We start from the raw sequence: 22,270 nt of genomic DNA on the forward strand, positions 1-22,270 counted from the left end.
TTATTTTTTATTTTATTTTAATTTAATTAATAACCACAACTAATCCCCCGTTCTCACAATAGAAGGAGAATGAAATAAAACGGATGGTCATGACATCGTATTGTTGAATGATCAAGCACACTTTGGTGTTTATGTGTTGAAAGAAAGATGAGGATGTTATTAAAAGAGAATCGGCGGTGGGTCATCAGGTAGTTTTAGCTGACGTCATCAACACAGTAAAAGTAGATAAGGCTCATGGGTACTGTAGTATTTAGTTTACTGTCCGAATGCTTCAGAGTGGCAGAAAAAAACGTGGTGCAGACACGAAAGATGCTTCCTATTGAAATACATTAGATCGAAAGTCGTGCTGAGTGACACGTAAAAAAAAGGGAAACTCGTCTCCATGAACACGAATCAAATAGATTACATTTCGTGTAGTGGGACCCGAAGATAAATTACCTACAGAACACATTATTCCAAACTGATTTAAAATATCTTAAAAAACATTTCAGATTGTCCCAGAACGAACCTAACCTCAGTCAGGAGGAAATTAATGCTGTAAAAGAGCTTAGGGAAAACAAACATATTGTTATTAAGCCTGCAGATAAAGGCAGCGCTATAGTAATATGGGACAGAGAACAATACCTATAGGAGGGATATAGACAATTACTTGACCCCAAATATTACAAAAAATGAAACAAACCTATTTATTTAGACACAATAATTATGATTACGTACATAGTTCAATCCCTATATACAAAGAAATTTATCAATGCCAAACAGAAAGCCTACCTGTTGGGGAACGGGGAGCCCAGAAGTAGGAGGTTCTAAATGCTCCCAAAAATACACAAAGACCAATCCAAATGGAGCAAACCGTATGAGATTCCCCCAGAGAGGCCGATAGTGTCTGATTGTGGCAGCGAGACGTAGGGGAGACCGGGGTTGGTTGTCACAATTTTTACTCATGCATGAATTGCTCATCTTCAAAAAATCTTTCAGCAGTAATTCCTACATGAAATGAAAACTTGGGGTCTTGGCTTTAAATGTGTATACTTTTTACTTTTAGAATGTATTGTAACATGAAGTAATTAACCATCAAAGACACTCTGACACAACGTAACCCCATTACGGGGTTGGTTGTCACGAGGTATGCGGTTGGTTGTCCCTATAGAGGTTCAATAGGATTTCAGTGATAAATTGGGATCTAAAAAGATAATGTGTAACTTTTTAGCTTTTTAAGCTAGAAACTGCAAATAAGTTTTAAGGATAGTTCACCTAAAAATGAAAATTCTGTCATCATTCACTCACTCTCATGCATCCATCCTCCTTCATCCATCCAGATACGCTTGCTCCACCTCTACTTCCAACAGCCCATTTTTAAGAAAGTAATCTCTGTAATAGACTCTGGGGAAAACAAAGTTTCCAGTGGCAGAAACAGCAGCGGCGATTGTGACAAGTGTTCCCCTTTCAGCGGATGTGAGGCTGCCCACTTGTTTGTGGCCCTTCCGAGCCACAACTTTATTTGGCCTATGTACAGTGGTAACACCGGTCTCATCCATGTTCCAAATATCATTAGGCCCAAATTTGTACTTCTGCATGACCCTCTCCAAGTTGTCGAAGAACATGGCAACATTCTCCCTGTTGAAGCTTGAGGCCCGTGCCAAGCTTGTGGCCTCAGGTGATCGGATGGAGAGAGAAGGATGGCGCTTGATAAAGACACTGAACCAGTCAGCACTGGCTTGACTAGTGTCACTCCAGGACTGTGGAATTTTAATTTGCTGTGACACTGAAAACTGGTAAGCCAGACTGCACACTTCTTTGGGAGAGAGACCATAATAGATCTCAGAGGCCTTTATTATGTAATCTCTCAGCTGCTGTTCTTGGTGACCGTTGAAAATCTGGCGATTTTTTCTATAGCCAACTGGCACTGAGGAAGTGGTAGCTCCACCCTGGATGTCATCATTTGACATTTTCTGGCAGTAACGGGTCAATGTCCTGTAGTTAACGTATGCTTTTGCCTTCTAGCTTCACCTGCCTCACAGCCAAAAGCATAATGTCTGCTGGTGTTCTGCCCCTGTCTGTCTTTCTCTTGAAGTTCCTGACCATTCTACCAACAAAGACACAATATATCACTGTCTGCACATTCTCAGTTGAAAAAAAAACTAATTCTAATACTTGAGGGGTTTTTTGTCACATGTGTCACAACCAACCCTGCAAGCTATGAGACAACCATCCCCAACTGACTTCTTGACAAACATGCTAAGCTAGCTGCCACATGGCTTTTACTTGATAGCTAAAATATGACTCAAAATAAAGCTACTACTTTTGGCTTTTTAATGAGTGTTTTGTTTTTGAATGACTAATATCCTACAAGCTCTCAACACAAAAACAACACCAACATGAAAATTTACTCTGACCCATGAAAATAAAAAATTGTCTCCTCACCTCAATGTTTTGTGTCTACTCAGCAAAATTACAAGTGCAAATGAGTAAGCTATCAAAGGCTGACAGATTGATATCAAAATTTTACCACAGCGCCATCTAGTATGTCTGGAATAAGCAATGTGACAACCAACCCGTGAGACAACCAGCCCCGGTCTCCCCTACTATACGGCTGAATTCCTTGATTTTTATTTAAATCCCCTCTCGATTCGGCACCCTAGCTACATAAAGGACACGTATGATTTTGTCCAAAAAGTGAAGGGATTAGAAATTCCAGAAAAGGTTCTCTTATTCACCATGGACATAGCCTTTATACAAACATTGTCATTGACATTGTATTTTGTCCAACGCAGACGAAAGCTGATATTGAGGAAAATTGAGTTGTAGCTGCCTCTCTACATTACCAAGGCTGCCAACTCTCACGCATTCAGCGTGAGACTCACGCAATTGACCCGATTCTCACGCTCTCACGCCACACCCCTTATTCTCACGCCACACCCCCATATTCTCACGCCACACCCCTTATTCTCACGCCACACCCCTTATTCTCACGCCACACCCCTTATTCTCACGCCACACCCCATATTCTCACACCACACCCCTTATTCTCACGCCACACCCCCATATTCTCACGCCACACCCCATATTCTCACGCCACACCCCTTATTCTCACGCCACACCCCCATATTCTCACGCCACACCCCATATTCTCACGCCACACCCCCATATTCTCACGCCACACCCCTTATTCTCACGCCACACCCCATATTCTCACGCAACACCCCATATTCTCACGCCACAACCCCATATTCTCACATTCCACCCCTTATTCTCACGCCACACCCCATATTCTCACGCCACACCCCCATATTCTCACGCAGACTCGTGCAGCAGTGAGGAAAAACAAATCGCACCGCATGATCTCGCAAAGCAACGTGCAGAGAGACCAGACAGACAGTGTAGTGAGTTTTTTGTGACAATTGTGAGGGAAATACACAATTTATTCCCATAAACTGTGTAGTCAGCCGTTCTCCCTCCCATCTGCACCGTGTGAATTGTGAACACAGGCAGGTCAGTGAGTTACAGGGCGCTCCGTGTCTCCGTCCAGTTTAGACTAAAGTTGGTGACATATTCACAGGTTGGAGTTTCCCGAGTCAATAACTCCTGAGCTAAACGCTCTTATTACACAAATAACACCTCTTTTCTATCGTAGTAATGTAGAGACGCAGCTACAACACAATTCTCCTCAATATTCAGCTGGAATTTGCTTAGAGTTTTGAAAAGGTGTCCATACTCAGTTCGATCGAAGGCTTTATGCGCATCTAGTGAGATCACAATTTCTGGTGAGTGAATCGAATGTTTAGAGTATATTATGTTAAAGAGGCGACGTAAATTGTGAAAAGACTGCCTGCCCTTTACAAAGCCTGTCTGGTCAGGATGCACAATTTTTGGTACTATAGATTCCAATCTTAGGGAGAGAATCTTCGTAAGTATTTTATAATCACATCTCTGCTTTCTCATCCATTTTAGCCAGCAGTTCGTTTCTTAATGAATTTATTGCTTGACTGCCCCAAACTCGTGCTTTCCGCTGGTTCGTTAGCTTTACCAGCCTTCCTCAGGTCCGGCATCTTTATAAGCGGCTCAACTCGATTAACAGAATAAAAAACAAAAATGATCACATTTTATCCATGCACACAGTGTCTGTATGGCTTCAAACAACGAAAAAAGTGTCTTGTTGACGAATTTTAAGGTTCATGTGGGAGAGCTCAGTTGGACACGTCTACATCCCTTCGAGGCCCAACCGGAAGTCCCCAAATAGGGTTTTCATTAAAATTAGGGTTCGGGATTTAGGGTTCAAGGTCGGTCTAAATTAGGGTTCCGACCTCAGACGACGCCTAAGGTTATGTTTAGGGCTAAAAGTTAGGGCTAGGGCTCAAAAAGTTTGGGTTATGAGCGCACTTTAAATCTCTGGTTATGTTTAGGGTTGAGAATTAGGTTTAGGGTTCTAAACATTAGGGTACGGGTTTAGGGTTTAGGGTTAGGGTTAGGCAGGGGCGGTTTTAATGATGTTCAGTTATTCATTTCTAATTCTGTTTTCAGAGCTCTAAAGTGTCACACATTAACGTGACAGTCCCTCATGTTGGTCTTTTGTCACGCTCCCACCACACATCTTATTTCTCACGCAGAAAAACGGACTATTTATCATATATTTAATAAGCTGCAGCACCCAAAATGTATCAGTCCGCACCGCTGTCTCTATGGAACCGGGCAGGAACCAAGCGCATCTCCCCTGGAGCTCTTAGTCGAGCCTGACACTTATCAGCCAATCAAAACAAGAGGCTACACAATAGCCAATCAGAAAATAGCACTATTGTATCTGGGTAAGATTTAACGCAACAACCAAAAAAAAAACATTCATTAGAGAGAGTATTTTCGATGGTCGGTTTGAACAAAACCTCAACACGAAACAGCTTGTCTCTGGACGGGACATTGTCCTAAATCATGTCCCTAAAAATGTCTGGGCTTGTGCTGAACTGTTTTATATGGGAGCAACATTACAAATTATAAAGGAGTCCAAAAAGGCAAAAAACACACAATAAATACCACCAGTCATAATCTCTCTCTCTCGCTCTCTCTCGCTCTCTCTCACACACAAACACACTGAAAAATATAAACACACTGAAGTGACACTAGATGCAGAAGAGTTTTGTGGGTTTGTACTGAAGCTTTAATGTACACAGGTTGTTTTATAACTTGATAGCGTGACTATTTCCTGTAAGTGAACTCTGTGCTGATTCAGGGTTTAATTTAACACAACGATGTTGGAGTGAAGTAAACATGTATCCTGCTGTAATCTGGAGAAGGAGACATGACCTCCAACATGAGTGTGTCTGGAAAACAGGACTTAAAGAAAGACAAGAGGTGACTTACTTTTACATTCACCAGCAATAAATACACACCGTCTCATGGGACACATCTGTATCTCTAAACACTCACTAGTTAACACAGGAACTCAACTTTGCTTTAAGGTGTTTAATAGCAGTGAATATATCACTGATCTGATCTAAGAACAGTTTAGACAAATCATTCACTGAGAGAAGAGTAAAAAGGACTGTGTAATGTGGAGCATAAGAGCAGCATAGCTTTGTGTCAGTGAACTCTACAGGCTGTAAGACCCAGCTGAGTCAGTTAGCTGTGATTGGGACTCCTGATATCAGTGTAATTCCTGACTTATGAGGCCTGTCTCCTGTTTGAATAAGTGTACAGACTGGATCTGAATTAAAAAGATGGAATTATTGGTGTTTAATGATGAACACATTGTTTAACAGTCCTGAGTATTAATTATTGCTGATATTTCTGTTCTAGAATGATGGAGGGAAAGAGATCAGACTCACCAGAACCCAGCTGTGTGTCCATGAAGAGTGACCAGTCAATGGATCATCCATTACACTTCAGAGACAGAGACAGTTCTACTGATGTGAGGTCAGTATAGTGAGGTGTTTTACAGCAGTGTTCCACCTGATCAAACTCACTCGTCTCATTATGAAGCCCTTCATGAGCTTTATCAGGTGTTGAAGCAGTAAAACACTAAACTGTGCAGTGCTGCAGCTCTCGGACTGGCAGTGAGGAAAAGTGCTTTAAGAGTTCAGTTCAGTCTGCAGTCCCTGAGCTGGAGGGTCTGTGGTGCTACAGAAGAACATTTACACATGGGACATTAATGACAATATAAAGATTTTATTCATTTATTCAAACATTTGTTTCTAAACATGTTGGTGTCAGTTAGGAAATCCTGAAATCAGTGTATTGTGTTAAGAGGATAGTGTTAAATATCTGTGTCTGTATTTATTAGTGTGTGATTTGTGCAGCTATGAATACATATAGTCCATATTACATGATGGGTTTTGTTTGTTCACAGACCACAAAAATCAAACATCAGCACAAATCAGCTGGACTCTATATTCAAAAGGTGTGTGTGTTGTTTTTAAAGTGTGTAATGTGTGTGTTGTGATCCCTTGTCATGTCTTGATGTGCAGCAGCATTAAGAGTAATCAGTTGTATGAGTTTTAAATGTGATAATAAAAATAGACTTTTCTTATTTTATCAAAAGAAGAAAAGTCTATTTTTATTATCACATTTAAAACTCATGGAACACAAAGTCATCACTCTGATAAAGAAAGAGCTGAAGAGGTTTAGGAAGCTCCTGAGTCCAGATTACCCAGCATGCACTGAGAGGGAGGTGGAGGATGAGGAGGATCTGCACAGTGTCAGAGATGGAGCGCTGAAGATCACACTGCACGTCCTGAAGAACATGAACCACACAGATCTCGCTAACACACTGCACAACAGTAAGAGCTCTGAGTCATGACTTTATTCCATCAGCTTCACTTTAGAGAGAGGAAATAGTTTTAGATATGAACACTTTTAGTTTTAAATGTAATTTTAGTATCATGTAAATCTGCTGCTTTTCTGTTCTGTTTGTGGTCCAGCTTGTGGTTACTCTGTACAATGGTTCTGTTCCTTCAGTAATATTTAGTACATCAATCAGGAATGAACAGAAGTGTTTGAAGGAATTTCCATCAAAATTATTAATTACTAAACTAGTTATTACTTTGTTTATTAGAACTCGCCTCTGTGTATCAGCCAAAGTTGAAGTCCAAGCTGAGAGAGAAGTTTAAAAGAATTAATGAAGGAATCTCACAGCATGGAAGCTCAGCACTTCTGAATGAGATCTACACTGAGCTCTACATCACAGAGGGTTGGAGTGGAGACGTCAATAATGAACATGAGGTGAGACAGATTGAGGCAGCGTCCAGGAGACCAGCAACACAGGAGAAACCCATCAAATGTAATGAGATCTTTAAAGACAAGTCCATCAGAACTGTGCTGACTAAAGGAGTTGCTGGAATTGGAAAAACAGTCTCTGTGCAGAAGTTCATTCTGGACTGGGCTGAAGGAGAAGTAAATCAGGACGTCACCTTCATGTTTCCACTTCCCTTTAGAGAGCTGAATCTGATGAAGCAGCAAAATCTCAGTCTGATGAAACTTCTTCATCACTTTTTCCCAGAAATAAGAAAACTAGAATCAATAGACTGTGACTTCTACAAAGTGGTGTTGATTTTTGATGGTCTGCATGAGTGTCGACTTCCTCTAAATTTCCAGAAGAATGAGAGATTGTGTGATGTGACAGAGTCAGCCTCAGTGGATGTACTGCTGACGAACCTCATCAAGGGGAATCTGCTTCCCTCTGCTCTCCTCTGGATAACCACAAGACCAGGAGCAGCCAATCAGATCCCTCAAGGCCTTACAGAGTGAGAATGGACACCTGGACCTGTTCCTCCACTTCCTTCTGGGTCTCTCACTGGAGACCAATCAAACTCTTTTACGAGACTTAATGCCACAGACAGGAAGCAGATCTCACAGCAAACAGGAAACGGTGAAGTACATCAAGGAGAAGATCAGGGAGAATCCATCTCCAGAGAAATCCATCAATCTGTTCCACTGTCTGAATGAACTGAATGATCATTCTCTAGTGCAGGAAGTACAAACTTACCTGAACAGAGGAGGTTACAGTCGTCTCAGTGGAACCAGACTCTCTCCTGCTCAGTGGTCAGCTCTGGTGTTTGTGTTACTGACCTCAGAACAGGAGCTGGATGTGTTTGATTTGAGGAAATATGATCCATCACATGAATGTCTTCTGAGGCTGCTGCCAGTGGTCAAAGCCTCCAGAAAAGCTGAGTGAGTATTTTTATTTATAACTGTATTACTGCATGGTTTATTATTTTAATGTAACACTGAACTGCACTGTTTGGATTAATGTTAGTTAATAGTTCCTCTAATCATCTTTAAACAAACCTCTGGTACTTTTACAGAAGATTGTTTCACTTTTTACACTAACATGTTATATCTGAACTGAGGGCTGGGCCACATGGACAAAATCTTATAACATCATATGAGGCATTTTATAGCTTTTATATATGAAGCATGAAAATTCTCTAAAACCTATGAAAAAATATCTCTACAAAATAACTGCATGCATTTAAGAACTAAAGACATTTCTGAACTAAACACCAGTGAAAGACTTTTTCTTTTCTGTTTATTTTGAAAGTGACATTTAACAAAACTCTCACAGATGAGAAAAACATCAGACTGACAAAATGGGATCAATATGGATAGAAAATATAAAAAGTAAATATTAAAACACTCTAATGTCCTTCAAGTATCTCTTTATGTTGAAGTTCCTCATCTTTTGTTGTGTGTGACACAGTGTTGTGGGGAGATTCACTCTGTCATGGCTTTTTTCCTCAATTGTTCTTTCTAATAAAAATAAAACATAAATGCTTTTTAAAAATTTAACCCAATACGAAGGAAAAACAAAAGTCTCCTTCAGTCTGCACTACTGCTAAACTTTACCAAGGACTGAGCTTGTGGTAAATAAAACATCAATCATCATTTTGGACCTCGACACATTGGACAGACGAAGTGGGAAAATGTTCAGCTTTATCTTCTTATTATGTTAGAAACAAGCTAGGCAGCTAACTCAGATGTGTGATGAAGATTTTCTTTCTCTAACACTGAACTGTTTGTAGAGGATGGAGTTTAAATGTGACTTTTTATATGAAGACTTTTATTTTGATGGGGTTCTTTTTTCTTTGCTTATCACGTGCACAAGCAGGTAAAAAGAGAGAGGATGAATAATGTGTCACAGGTGAGTGTAGTGTCGTGAACGCTGTTATTAAAAAGTCCTGTTTTGTTCTACTTGGAGCTCGACAAAGACACCAAACTGTTAATGACCGATCACATTCTTGTTCTTGGGTCGTGATTGTTGTTAATCTGTTGTGGTTGAATTATAGACACAGTTTTTTGTCTGGTTCACTGCATCAGAAGATGGTGGATGTGGTAAAAACAGACGGTGAACACAAAGACGGTTGCACGTGACGGTCGGTCAGGTTTATCACCGTTACTGTTGAAGAGACGTCAGGTTTTGTGGATTTTGGAGATTTTAAGCTGTGGACTGTGTTTGTATTTATAAGCAGCTGTAGTGAATCTATATTTTTGTTGTACAACGTTGCAACAGACTGGTTTTGTTCTCTGTTCATCATTCTGTACTGATAAAATATTACACATTGGTACACTACATTCTACCATGTCACTTATAGCCACCTGAAGCCCACCTACACAAATCCTTTAGTGTAACACACAGTAGTGTTGTGTTAGATTTTTACCTACAAGGTGGGTTAGATTTCCTGCTATGTGTATAGTCAGTGTTTTAGATTTAACAAACGAATGTCTGTATGTTGATCCATCTAAAGCTAATACTTGTGTATATACAGTGTCACTCATTTAAAGGTAAGAAGTTTGACTTTGTTTATTTCTGATGCTGTGTGCAGTCGTGCTGATGTGACGTCACTCTGTAAACAGGGAAGGAGCTCAGATTTGAGAAGAAAACCCCACGTTCACTTCTCAGTTGTGGAAGCATGAAAGACATGATCCCATTTACTCTGTGGAGTAAGAAGGGTTCACTAAGTTGTGTTGAAATAGTAACAGTGACATCTTTAGTAAACAGTACAATGTTCTTTCTAATATCCTTTATTTACATTGTTTATGATAGATGATAGATTTTTACACCTATATTTTATAAAAAATACAAATCATGATCAAGAATCGTTTATAAGGTTAAAAACTGTAATCTTTCTCTTTAGTTTGGATGTGTTTGGACGTATGTGAACACACCACCTGTACTCATGCCCACACCAAACACCTGAACCAGTGTGTGTGTAAAATCAGAGGTCTGGAGGTGACAGATTTGTACCTGTACGAGCACAGAGAACAACACACACCAACTGTTTTAGTGTCTCTGTGAAATCCAACATATAACTGAGTGTAAAGTACGACTAGTTTTGTCATGTTATTGACTGGTAGTGTACAGCTGTATAATTCTTTATTTTCTGTTATAAAATGCACTGTATCTGCAGTGTTGGTTGTAGAAACTTGAACACAGATCAGTGTGTAGTGTTTGTAGGCTGCTCGCTCTCACATGTGTGTGTTATGTACATGACCTAATGGTCTTATAATAAATTGTAGCTGAGAGATTGTGGAGTGCAGAAAGACGTCCCTGCTCCTGTAAATGTGCTGATGTGGTGTCCTGTCCTCTGATGTGTGTGTGTGACACAAACACAATGACATTTCTGTTACATCTTCAACTTTAGCTGGATTATTGCTGTGCTTGTGTGTTTGAGATCAGTGTTCTGATATTTCATCATTTCTCTTCCAGTCTGTGTCGGTGTGATCTGACAGAGGAAAGCTGTAGAGTTCTGTCCTGCAAGATTCAGGAGTGAATCTGCTCTCTGATGGACTGAAGAATCCACACTGTACACTGGAGATACTGAGGTACACACACACACACACACACACAAACACACACACAAACACACACACCACACACTCACTCTCACACACACACACACACTCACTCACACACACACACACACAGTACACACACACACACACACACACACAGTACACACACACACTCACTCACTCACTCACTCACACACACACACACACAGACATACACACATGCAGTACACATACACACACACACACACCACACACTCTCTCACACACACACACACACACACACACACACACACACACTGTGTTTAAGCTGCTTTGTAAATGTATTTAGTGAAGGTGACTGATGGATAAACACTGAGAGTGAGATCCACATCCTGGGAGCAGCGACACTAAAAGCAGTTTGACTGAAGCTTCTTCTTATTAAAATTCACCTTAAGGAAGTCAGCATTTGTTGATGATAAATAAATATTTGAGATGATATTAAAATGATTGTGGATGTCACAGGTAACCAGTACAGTTCCTGTACAATAGGAGTGATTTGGTTACTAACTGTAATGTATAAAGGGTTTTTGTGTGAAATACATAAAAGAGCGTTACATTAATCTAATCTACTTGGAATGATTGAATGCAGAAAATTTTTTTCTGTTTCTTCTTTACATTAAAATGGACAAATTCTTTCAGTGTTCCTCAAATGATAAAATGTGACTTTAGAGATATTATTGATGTGAGGAACAAAGCTGAGGTCAGAGTCGACTAGCTGTAGAGTTCTGTCCTCAGTTCTCAGCTCAAACTCCTCCAGTCTGAGAGAACTGGACCTGAGTAACAATAAACTGCAGGATTCAGGAGTGAAGCTGCTCTCTGATGTACTGAAGAATCCACACTGTACACTGGAGAAACTGAGGTACACACACAGACACACACACACACACACACACACACACACACACAGAGTTTTAATAAACACCACAACATCCAGTTCTCCTCTGTGGTAACTGTAATTGTAGTGATCTGATATATTGTGATTGTTGTGTGTGTGAGATGGAGAGTAAATGTACCGTATATAAAGATTTTGTGTAGTTCATGTTTTCAATACTAAAACTGAGTGTGTTAAGTGTGAGAAGGTTTTCTTTCTTGCAGGATGTGGTACTGCAGTATTACAGATAAAGGTTGTGCTGCTCTGGCTTCAGCTCTGAGGTCAAACTCCTCATCACATCTGAGAGAACTGGATCTGTACTATAATAATCCAGGAGAATCAGGAGTGAAGCTGCTCTCTGATCTACTGAAGGATCCACACTGTAAACTGGAGACACTACAGTGAGTTACTGACTTACTGTCTCTTTACTGTATGATATTGTGTAATATTCACTGTGTGCTGTAAAATGTCACATCTAATGTGTGTATTTATGCCTCTGTGGTTCATAAGCAATGTGTTTAAATGTGTCTGTAATTCTGTCCTGTTGTGTTTTTCAGCATTAACCATAAGACACTCACCAGGTCTGGTTTATGACAGGAGTCTCTCCTCAGACCTTTTTTCCAGGATAAAGCAGTTATGGTGGTGAAGCGTTAGAACACGTCCCACATTTCCAGCAGTTTGGGAGCTGAATCATTCATATTCAGATGTAGAAGATCCATAACAATAACTGTGACTGATCACATCCTTTTATCCTCTCAGCTACAACTTCACACTTTAACATCTTTTACAATCCAAAGTCAAATCCTTCAGCATCTACACACAACACAGAGATATCATCACATCATCACACTGATTACACAAATACACATCCATGTGTTACAGATGTTTAGAGATTATTTTTACCTCTTTACTTATGTCGCTTTGTAGAAGCCAACATTCTGTTTTCCTATTTAAGTTTAGACAAAAATGTATAAAATTTAATGCGGCCTAGGGCTTTCAAGCCACATGCACCAAATTCGGATATGTTTTAGTCCCTGGTCTGAGGTTTGTTGTTCTTACTTTTCTAAGCGATCCGAGTACCGGTACTTCCGGTACCGGGTCTCAAATTGGCCTTTTTTCCCATAGACTCCCATTATATACTTTGGAGGTTTATAACTCGGCACACTTTTGAACTATCTATACCAAACTCGGCCAAACTCTGAACAAAGTTTTAAGTTGGTGTACCGACTAGTCTTTTGGTTGTGCCGCAGCCCCGCCCCCAAAATATGCAAAATCAAAAAACTTTTTAGAACATGGACATGTGACATATCAAAACACTCAGAACAATGAGGGCAATTCTGATGACGTCACATGACGTCACGTGATGCACGTGAAAATAAAAAACTTTGCACAACATGGGCATGTGATATATCAAAACACTCAGCCCAATGAGGGGAACTTCCTCAGGAAAATGGTGGCGCCTCTCAGCGAACTTTTATTTCAAAACGACCTTCGAACGTTTTCAGTGGATTTACTGCTAGTTTTCCCCGGAAGGAGGAAAAAGAAATTGTGAGTGAGCGGAAGTTGAAACTGTTTTTTTCTGTTTTTCCCCACATTATTCTGTCAATACGGCAGAAGAAGGCCTGGACTGTTGCATCTAAATTTCATTCATTCTGGACGATTGTTTTTTTCCCCCCTTTTTAATTCAGACTGGTATTTGAAGAAACTACTGAACCTATTGGTGTTTGAACTACATATTGACAGTTGAATTGGGTTTTTTTTCCCTTTTGTCATTTATTCAGTCTTGATTTAAAGATGATGTCTTTTGGGTGATACATTTGAAATGTTTTTGCAATATTTTTATTTATTGTTGAATTAAATTACACATTCAAAGTTAAAGCTACTAGGTGTATAAAGCTGATATAGACCAGTGTAGGTTTTGATTAATAAACTTAAAATCTAACATCAATTCAAATAAACAATTAGAACACTTAGAACAAAGATAAATAGGAAAAGGAAAAAATATTAAGTTGCCACTTAAACTAAAGACAGTCGTAGTTTCAAAATGATTTAAAAGCAATAAGTCTTAAAAAGAGCTTAGGGAAGAATAATAACAGTTCATAATAAGAAAAACTGAGAGCACAGTTTAATTGTTGTTTTCCATTTATTCAGTAATTTCATTGTTGTTTTATGGACTATCGTTCATTTTTTTGTTTTCTCCATTTTACCTGAAAGAGAAACAGTTGATTAATTCATTTCATTTATCATTTTTCTTTATATAAATCTTTCAACAAAATTCAAACTTACTTGTGTTGGCTGTCTGTTCTTTTAATCTCTCACCACTGCTCCCTATGAACCTAGAAGTACTGGTCCACGTTTCCTCTAGTTTAACTCACCTAGGTGTTCATTCAGCCGCAGTATCCTGGTGACCTGAAGGAGGCGCTACAGTTTTGGCGAGCCAGCCAGGAGCAGTGAGTAGAGAGATATCACAGTTCCAAAGAATCTGAAAGAACTACGTTCGTTCTTGGGGTTCTCAGGTTATTACAGGAGGTTTATTTGAGATTATGCCATGATCGTAAAGCCTTTAAATGATTTGACATCTGGTTATCTGCCCCTCCGGAAGGGCTGTAAATTCAAAGAAAGGAAAGGCTATCATAATCCCAAAGAGCCATTTGGAAGCCAGTAATTCAATTTGCTAAGAGGCAAACACAAACTGGCTGACAAGGGGGAATCACTTGTATATGTTGTTGTGAGCAGGGCAGGTAATCTTCCAGTGTACATTGTAAAGCCAGAAGGTAAAGATGGTCCTTTGAGAACTCTTCACAGAGATCTTTTACTACCTTGTGAATTGTTGCAGTTACCTGAAGATGTAGTTGATTTTTCCAGATCCCGGAAATGTCCTCCAACTCGTTGAAATCCGAGTAATGAGGTACAAGATCAGCCAAATTCTGACTCTGATGATAGCTGTTTAGAACTGCCGTACCGAGATCCTCTAATTACAAATACTAGATTTGTTGAAGTCTATAAAGCTGTAAATCCATTTACCTGGGCCAGAGCATTCTACAATTGATAGTGTACCTACCTTGAATTACTTAACTGTTGATCCCGAGGTAAATAAAAATTTACCTGCAGTCACTTCTGACAAGCCTACTGACCAGAGCATACCTGTCAAAGAAACAGAAAGAGTTTGTGAGCCTGAATCTGCACAAGAGCACAATGAAAATGATGGCAATTTCATCAGAAAGTCTAATAGAGTTAGGCAGAAACCCAGAATGTTCACTTACCCTGACTTAGGTAATCCTTTGGTTTCAATAGTACAGTCTCTATTCCAGAGTCTTAGTACAGCTGTGACTGACTATTATGGAAAGCAGTTTTACCAATTCACCTGAACCTGTAATAAAACAACCTACTAGTTACATGCACAGGGACATGCATAAGGTTAACGGGGGAGGGTGTAACCCAGAGTGATTACAATAAGAAATAAAAATAAGGAGAAAATGGTAAACCTTAAATTACTAAAAGAATTAACTAACATTAGTCACAAATCATATTGCAGCATGGTATATACAATTAAATTTTTCTAGTGAAGATAAATTAGCATGCATATAAATCACATCACCATAGTCCAGCACAGAAAGAAAACAACTTTGAATAATTCTCTTTTTTGCTTCAAAAGGAAGACACAGACCAAGCCAGGATGAGCAGACACGGATTCATCAAGCCAGGTGAAACCACAGCTCACTCAAACAGACCCGCCACCGATCACAGATTCACTGATTCACCATGGCAACTAGAGCGGCATACTTTTCCCCGTCGGAGGCACAAATCCTCATGGAGGCATACGAGGAGGTAAAAGACATAAGAAGAAAGGCAACACCGCCACAGTGATAAAGCAAAGAGAAAAAGTGTGGCAAAGTATTGCAGCATTGACAGCGATAATGATGATGAGGAGGAGACCATCTCTGGATTCCAGAAGGCATGAGGTATCATGTCAAACCTGTGAAAGTACTATTCAGTCTACAATGGTGAGGAGTCATCATTTGGAGCCCACATAAAATCACAGATTCTCATTTCTGTAACAGGACCCAGATGCTGTACAGTGGGAAAGCCAGCCTGGCAACATAGTGCGTATTAGGCAAGGCAAGGCAAGGCAAGTTTATTTGTATAGCACATTTCATACACAGAGGTCATTCAAAGTGCTTTACATAGAAATTAGAAAACAGTTTATAAGTGAGAGAAAAAAAATATATGTAAAAATAAGAGACATACGATAAAATCATAATAAAACGAAGAACAATTAAAGAAAATAAATGTGATTTCAATAAAAACAGTTTAAAATATGTTAAAAAGAATAAAACAGGAGTAAAAGTGATTTGGATAAAAAGTGCAGTCAGTGTGAAGCAGCACAGTGCTCATTTAGTAAATGCAGATGTTAAACAGATGTGTTTTTAATCTTGATTTAAAGGTGTCTACTGTTGAAGCACATCTGATCCTTCTGGAAGCTGATTCCAGCTATAGGTGGTGTAATAACTAAATGCTGACACACCTTGTTTTGAGTGAACCCTCGGTATCTCTAACTGACCTGATCCTAATGATCTGAGTCATCTGCTTGGTTTATATTCAGTTAGCATATCTGTAATGTATTTCGGTCCTAAGCCATGAAGTGATTTGTAACAATACTTTAAAATCTATTCTAAATGGAACTGGAAGCCAGTGTAAGGACCTGAGGACTGGAGTGATGTGCTCAGATTTTTTGGTTCTGGTCAGAATTCTGGCAGCAGCATTCTGTATGAGCTGCAGCTGTCTAATGGTCTTTTTGGGGATCCCAGTAAGGAGTCCATTGCAATAATCCACCCTGCTGGTGATGAAAGCATGGACAAGTTTCTCTAAGTCCTGTCTTGAGACAAAACATCTAATTCTGGCTATATTTCTGAGATGGTAGTAAGCTGATTTGCTTATCGCTTTCACATGACTACTGAAATTAAGGTCAGACTCTAAAATTACACCAAGATTTCTGACTTTGTTTTGTGTCTTTAGACCCCTAGAGTCATGGTGTGTGTTAACTTTGAGAGTTTCATCTTTATTTCCGAATACAATGACTTCGGTTTTGTCTTTGTTTAATTGGAGGAAGTTTTGACGCATCCAACTGTTAATTTCATAAATGCACTTACATAGAGAGTCAATGGGGCTGTAGTCATTAGGGGACAGGGCTAAGTATATCTGGGTGTCATCTGCATAGCTGTGGTAAGCAATTTGGTTCTTTTTCATTATTTGACCAATTGGGAGCATATACAAATTAAAGAGAAGCGGTGCAAGAATTGAGCCCTGTGGGACTCCACATGTCATGGATGTCCACTCAGATTTATGGTTACCTATGTTCACATAGTAACCTCTCCCTTTTAGGTATGATTTAAACCATTTGAGGACCATCCCAGAAAGCCATACCCAATTTTCCAGTCTATGTAAGAGTATGGTGTGAAAGCACCATATGGTCCCTGACTTTAATAATAAGAATAACAGAAAATGTTATGCATTACGTGTTTTAGCCGTATTATGAATCCATCAGTTCTCACTTGTATAACGATGTGGTTACAAGCTACAAACCTAGTTTTAATGCATTTATAGAAGGATATGCTTTAAGGTAAAAACACTAAAGAAGCTAAGAGTTCAGCGGTTTATAGCAGTCCTTTGTTTACAGACTGTTGAGCAACGCGTTCAACGAGCTCCTGGCTTTCCAGCGTGCCTTGAAGGATTTGGTTGCGTCTGTTGATGCCACATACGCCAAGCAGTTTGAGGAGTTTTTCATTGGACTGGAGGGCAGCTTCGGGAGCAAACACGTCACTCCTCGTACCCTCACCTCCCGCCTGCTGGGCGCCATGGTGTGTGTGGAGGGCATCGTTACCAAATGTACGTCACAGTTTGTTATGAACAAGGTTAAACATGTTATAACAGTGATATTACAGAAAAAAAGCAAAACGTTTTGTCCTTTCAATTCTAGGCTCTCTTGTGTGCCCCAAGGTAGTACGAAGTGTCCATTATTGCCCAGCAACCAAGAAGAAGTTAGAGCGCAAATACACAGACATGACCTCAGTGGATGCCTTCCCTTCCAGCGCCATCTACCCGACTAAGGTGCTCCTTATGTGTCTACATCTGTTACATTTGATATATTTAACTTGAGGTGAAAATGGCTACTAAAGTGCATCTACTCCACACATATGCACTTTGATTTTCTTTCCAGGATGAAGAGAACAACCCCCTGGAGACAGAGTTTGGTCTATCTATAAAGACCATCAGACTATCACAGTTCCAGTAGTTGCCTGAGAAGGCTCCGGCTGGCCAGCTGCCTCGCTCGGTGGACATCATCCTGGACAAAGACTTGGTGGACGCTGCCAAGCCAGGAGATCGTGTGCAGATCATCGGCACCTACCGCTATCTGCCGGGCATGAAGGGAGGCTTCACCTCTGGTACCTTCAGGTACAACAAGCACTTTTATATAATTCGATATTTATTCGATTTGGAACATGACTACAACACTGAGGGGAGTAACAGCTAGTCCTACAGTTAAGACTGATTTTACTACAGTTATTATTAATAGATGCAGTCCCTCAGTTCTCCCTTTGTTGCTCCTACATTTAGGACCATTATGATAGCTTGCCAAGTGAAGCAAAGAGGTCACTCCGTACTTCTCAGCCGATGACGTGGCAAAGATCAAAAACTTCAGCAAATCTCGCACCAAGGTGAGGACGTAAACATTACAGCATTTCGCACTGATGTATGATTGTGTGTGGGTCGGAGATCGTGTCCTCTCAATAACTCATACAGCACTAATGTATGTTTCTGCACAGAATGTGTTTGACCAATTGGCTCGCTCTTTGGCTCCCAGTATCCATGGTCATGAGTACATCAAGAAGGCCATACTGTGTATGCTGCTTGGTGGAGTAGAGAAGGTTCTAGAAAATGGATCACGCCTCCGTGGGGACATCAACGTCCTTCTTATAGGTTTGTATCACAAACGAATCAATACATTTCACAGAAACATGTATTTCTAAACCTGAGATTAAAATAAGGGTTCTGTTTCCTTTGCCAGGCGATCCCTCTGTTGCGAAGTCACAGCTACTGCGCTACGTGCTACATACAGCACCCCGTGCTATTCCCACCACAAGTCGCGGCTCGTCGGGTGTCGGTCTCACTGCAGCCATCACCACCGACCAAGAGACAGGTACTGCGGCGTGAGCGTTAACTAAAACGGTTGACCTGCATCTGCATGAGTTTATGTTTTGTGCTTCTTCTACATAATTGGCTGCTTTAAATAATAACATAAATCTTCAGTTGTCTTTATATTCTTAGTAAAGTGGCTGGTGAGTAAACGTTAATCACTCGATGGGATCTGCATTAAAAAATGACAGATTTCTTATGAATATGAACAATATGGGCAAAAAAATTTGAAAGCTTTGCGCTAGATGTTGGAGTGTGTGTGGGGGTTAGTGATCATTCAGCTACAAGAGCATTAGTGAGATCAGACACGGATGTTGGAGTGTGTGTGTGGGGATTAGTGATCATTCAGCTACAAGAGCATTAGTGAGATCAGACACTGATGGAGTGTGTGTGTGGGGATTAGTGATCATTCAGCTACAGGAGCATTAGTGAGATCAGACACTGATGTTGAAGTGTGTGGGGGTTAGTGATCATTCAGCTACAGGAGCATTAGTGAGATCAGACACTGATGTTGGAGTGTGTGTGGGGATTAGTGATCATTCAGCTACAGGAGCATTAGTGAGATCAGACACTGATGTTGGAGTGTGTGTGTGGGGGTTAGTGATCATTCAGCTACAGGAGCATTAGTGAGATCAGACACTGATGTTGGAGTGTGTGTGTGGGGATTAGTGATCATTCAGCTACAAGAGCATTAGTGAGATCAGACACCGGTGTTGGAGTGTGTGTGTGGGGGGGTTGGTGATCATTCAGCTACAAGAGCATTAGTGAGATCAGACACTGATGTTGGAGTGTGTGTGTGGGGATTAGTGATCATTCAGCTACAAGAGCATTAGTGAGATCAGACACTGGTGTTGGAGTGTGTGTGTGGGGGGGTTAGTGATCATTCAGCTACAAGAGCATTAGTGAGATCAGACACTGATGTTGGAGTGTGTGTGTGGGGATTAGTGATCATTCAGCTACAAGAGCATTAATGAGATCAGACACTGGTGTTGGAGTGTGTGTGTGTGGGGATTAGTGATCATTCAGCTACAAGAGCATTACTGAGATCAGACACTGATGTTGGTGTGTGTGTGTGGGGGTTAGTGATCATTCAGCTACAGGAGCATTAGTGAGATCAGACACTGATGTTGGAGTGTGTGGGGGTTAGTGATCATTCAGCTACAAGAGCATTAGTGAGATCAGACACTGATGTTGGGGTATGTGGGGTTAGTGATCATTCAGCTACAAGAGCATTAGTGAGATCAGACACTGATGTTGGAGTGTGTGTGTGTGTGTGTGTGTGTGTGTGTGTGGGGATTAGTGATCATTCAGCTACAAGAGCATTAGTGAGATCAGACACTGATGTTGGAGTGTGTGTGTGGGGATTAGTGATCATTCAGCTACAAGAGCATTATTGAGATCAGACACTGGTGTTGGAGTGTGTGTGTGTGTGTGTGTGTGTGTGTGTGTGGGGATTAGTGATCATTCAGCTACAAGAGCATTAGTGAGATCAGACACTGATGTTGGAGTGTGTGTGTGGGGATTAGTGATCATTCAGCTACAAGAGCATTAGTGAGATCAGACACTGATGTTGTAAGAGTGAGGAGGTCTGGGGTTCAGTCGGTGTTCCAGTTCGTCACAAAGGTGTTCAGTGGGGTTGAGTCAGAGTCAGGGCTCTGTGCAGGACACTCGAGTTCTTCCACTCCAACATTAATACACCATGCCTTCATGGAGCTCTGTGCTTTGTGCACAGGGACATTGTCACACTGAAACACTGTCTGAGTCTCTTTAGTTCCATCATATATAGTTGTGAGCCTCCTGCCGACAGGAGAAGGTCTATACGAGTGCGATGGTCAGGTGTTAGCAGATCTTTGACCATGTATAAAGGCAAAACACTAACATTGTGTTTAAAATTTTGTGTTGTTTACTTTGTCTCTTTTGCACATTATTCAGAAAAAAAAGAATAAAATAAAGCTTGTTTCAGCTTTAGTAAAAGACTGTAAAGGATGATAAATGATTGGTCCTGTTGGGAAACTGTGATGTTATTACAGTAAAGCAGAGCTGTAATTAGAGAAGACATCAGTGTAGACGTCTAACTCTGAGCTTCTGCTCCGTCCTGTAGGTGAGCGGCGGCTGGAGGCTGGTGCCATGGTGCTGGCTGATCGAGGCGTGGTCTGCATTGACGAATTCGACAAAATCTCTGACATGGACCGAACCGCGATCCACGAAGTCATGGAGCAGGGGCGTGTCACCATCGCCAAGGCAGGGATTCATGCTTGTTTGAACACCCGCTGTAGCGTCCTGGCAGCAGCCAACCCTGTATACGGTCGGGTGAGTGCTTCATGCAAATGACTGGCATGATTAACCACTAATGCTGATGTACACACAACATAACATCCGTTTCTCTCGCTCTTTCTCTCTCAGTACGATCAGTATAAAACCCCTATGGAGAACATCGGGCTGCAGGACTCTCTTTTGTCTCGTTTCGATTTGCTGTTCATCATGTTGGATCAGATGGACCCTGAGCACGATCGTGAGATTTCAGACCACGTTCTGCGAATGCACCGCTACCACCGCTACGTGTCTAGGAATACACACGACTGCGGAAGCAGGAGCAGATGGGCTCGGATATCGCCCGGGTGAGGAAAGCACACATTCTCTCGCTCTTTTCTTAAATGTTTCCTCTCCCTTGTTCTCATTTTCTACCGCTTATCCGAACTACCTCGGGTCACGGGCAGCCTGTGCCTATCTCAGGCGTCATCGGGCATCAAGGCAGGATACACCCTGGATGGAGTGCCAACCCATCGCAGGGCACACACACACTCTCATTCACTCACGCAATCACACACTACGGACAATTTTCCAGAGATGCCAATCAACCTACCATGCATGTCTTTGGACCGGGGGAGGAAACCGGAGTACCCGGAGGAAACCCCCGTGGCACGGGGAGAACATGCAAACTCCACACACACAAGGCGGAGGTGGGAATCGAACCCCCCACCGTGCCCCCCTAAATGTTTCCTGTATACTGTAAATAAATAGGAACTCAACAACAGTGATTAAGTGGCAATTTATCCCTCTGCCAGACCTCCCCGGTGACAGTCAGGACTCTGGAGACTCTGATCCGCCTGGCCACGACACACGCCAAGGCTCGCATGAGCAAATCTGTGGAGCTCGTGGACACAGAGGTGGCTGTGGAGCTAGTTCAGTTTGCCTACTTTAAAAAGGTCAGCTCCTCTTCCTCTTCCTCCTGCACACACCACTATGTATGTACCAGTTAGAAAGCATTATATCTCTATAACTATCACAGGGTTCAGGCTTTCAGAGGTCTTTAGGTGTTGCTTGAGATCTGTTTTATCGCTGTTGTTTTCGATCGTTATCTCTACCTTGTTTGTGAAAGAAAGCTTA

General features: G+C 41.1%; 1 protein-coding gene and 1 pseudogene across 4 annotated transcripts; both read left to right on the forward strand.

Moving 5' to 3' along the window:
- The first annotated feature begins 6,550 nt into the window (after window positions 1-6,550).
- LOC132843509 (NLR family CARD domain-containing protein 3-like) lies at window positions 6,551-13,567 on the forward strand. 4 transcript variants are annotated; one of them, XR_009648118.1, is made up of 6 exons: window positions 6,551-6,767; window positions 7,043-8,157; window positions 10,694-10,809; window positions 11,488-11,677; window positions 11,914-12,090; window positions 12,247-13,567. XR_009648118.1 is itself a non-coding variant. In XM_060866887.1 (2 exons), exons 1-2 carry the CDS (start codon window positions 6,566-6,568, stop codon window positions 7,732-7,734), a joined length of 894 nt encoding a protein of 297 aa, XP_060722870.1. In that variant the 5' UTR covers window positions 6,551-6,565; the 3' UTR covers window positions 7,735-8,487. The 4 variants fall into 4 exon arrangements, 1 of the variants encoding a protein (XP_060722870.1); XR_009648119.1 differs by having other exon boundaries at window positions 11,554-11,677; XR_009648120.1 differs by lacking the exon at window positions 11,488-11,677.
- A 1,884-nt stretch (window positions 13,568-15,451) lies between these two features.
- Window positions 15,452-22,270, forward strand: part of LOC132842442 (DNA replication licensing factor MCM3-like) — a 7,812-nt pseudogene continuing 993 nt past the window's right edge.

This window comes from Tachysurus vachellii, chromosome 3, assembly GCF_030014155.1.
Source record: "Tachysurus vachellii isolate PV-2020 chromosome 3, HZAU_Pvac_v1, whole genome shotgun sequence".
Classification (NCBI taxonomy): domain Eukaryota; kingdom Metazoa; phylum Chordata; class Actinopteri; order Siluriformes; family Bagridae; genus Tachysurus; species Tachysurus vachellii.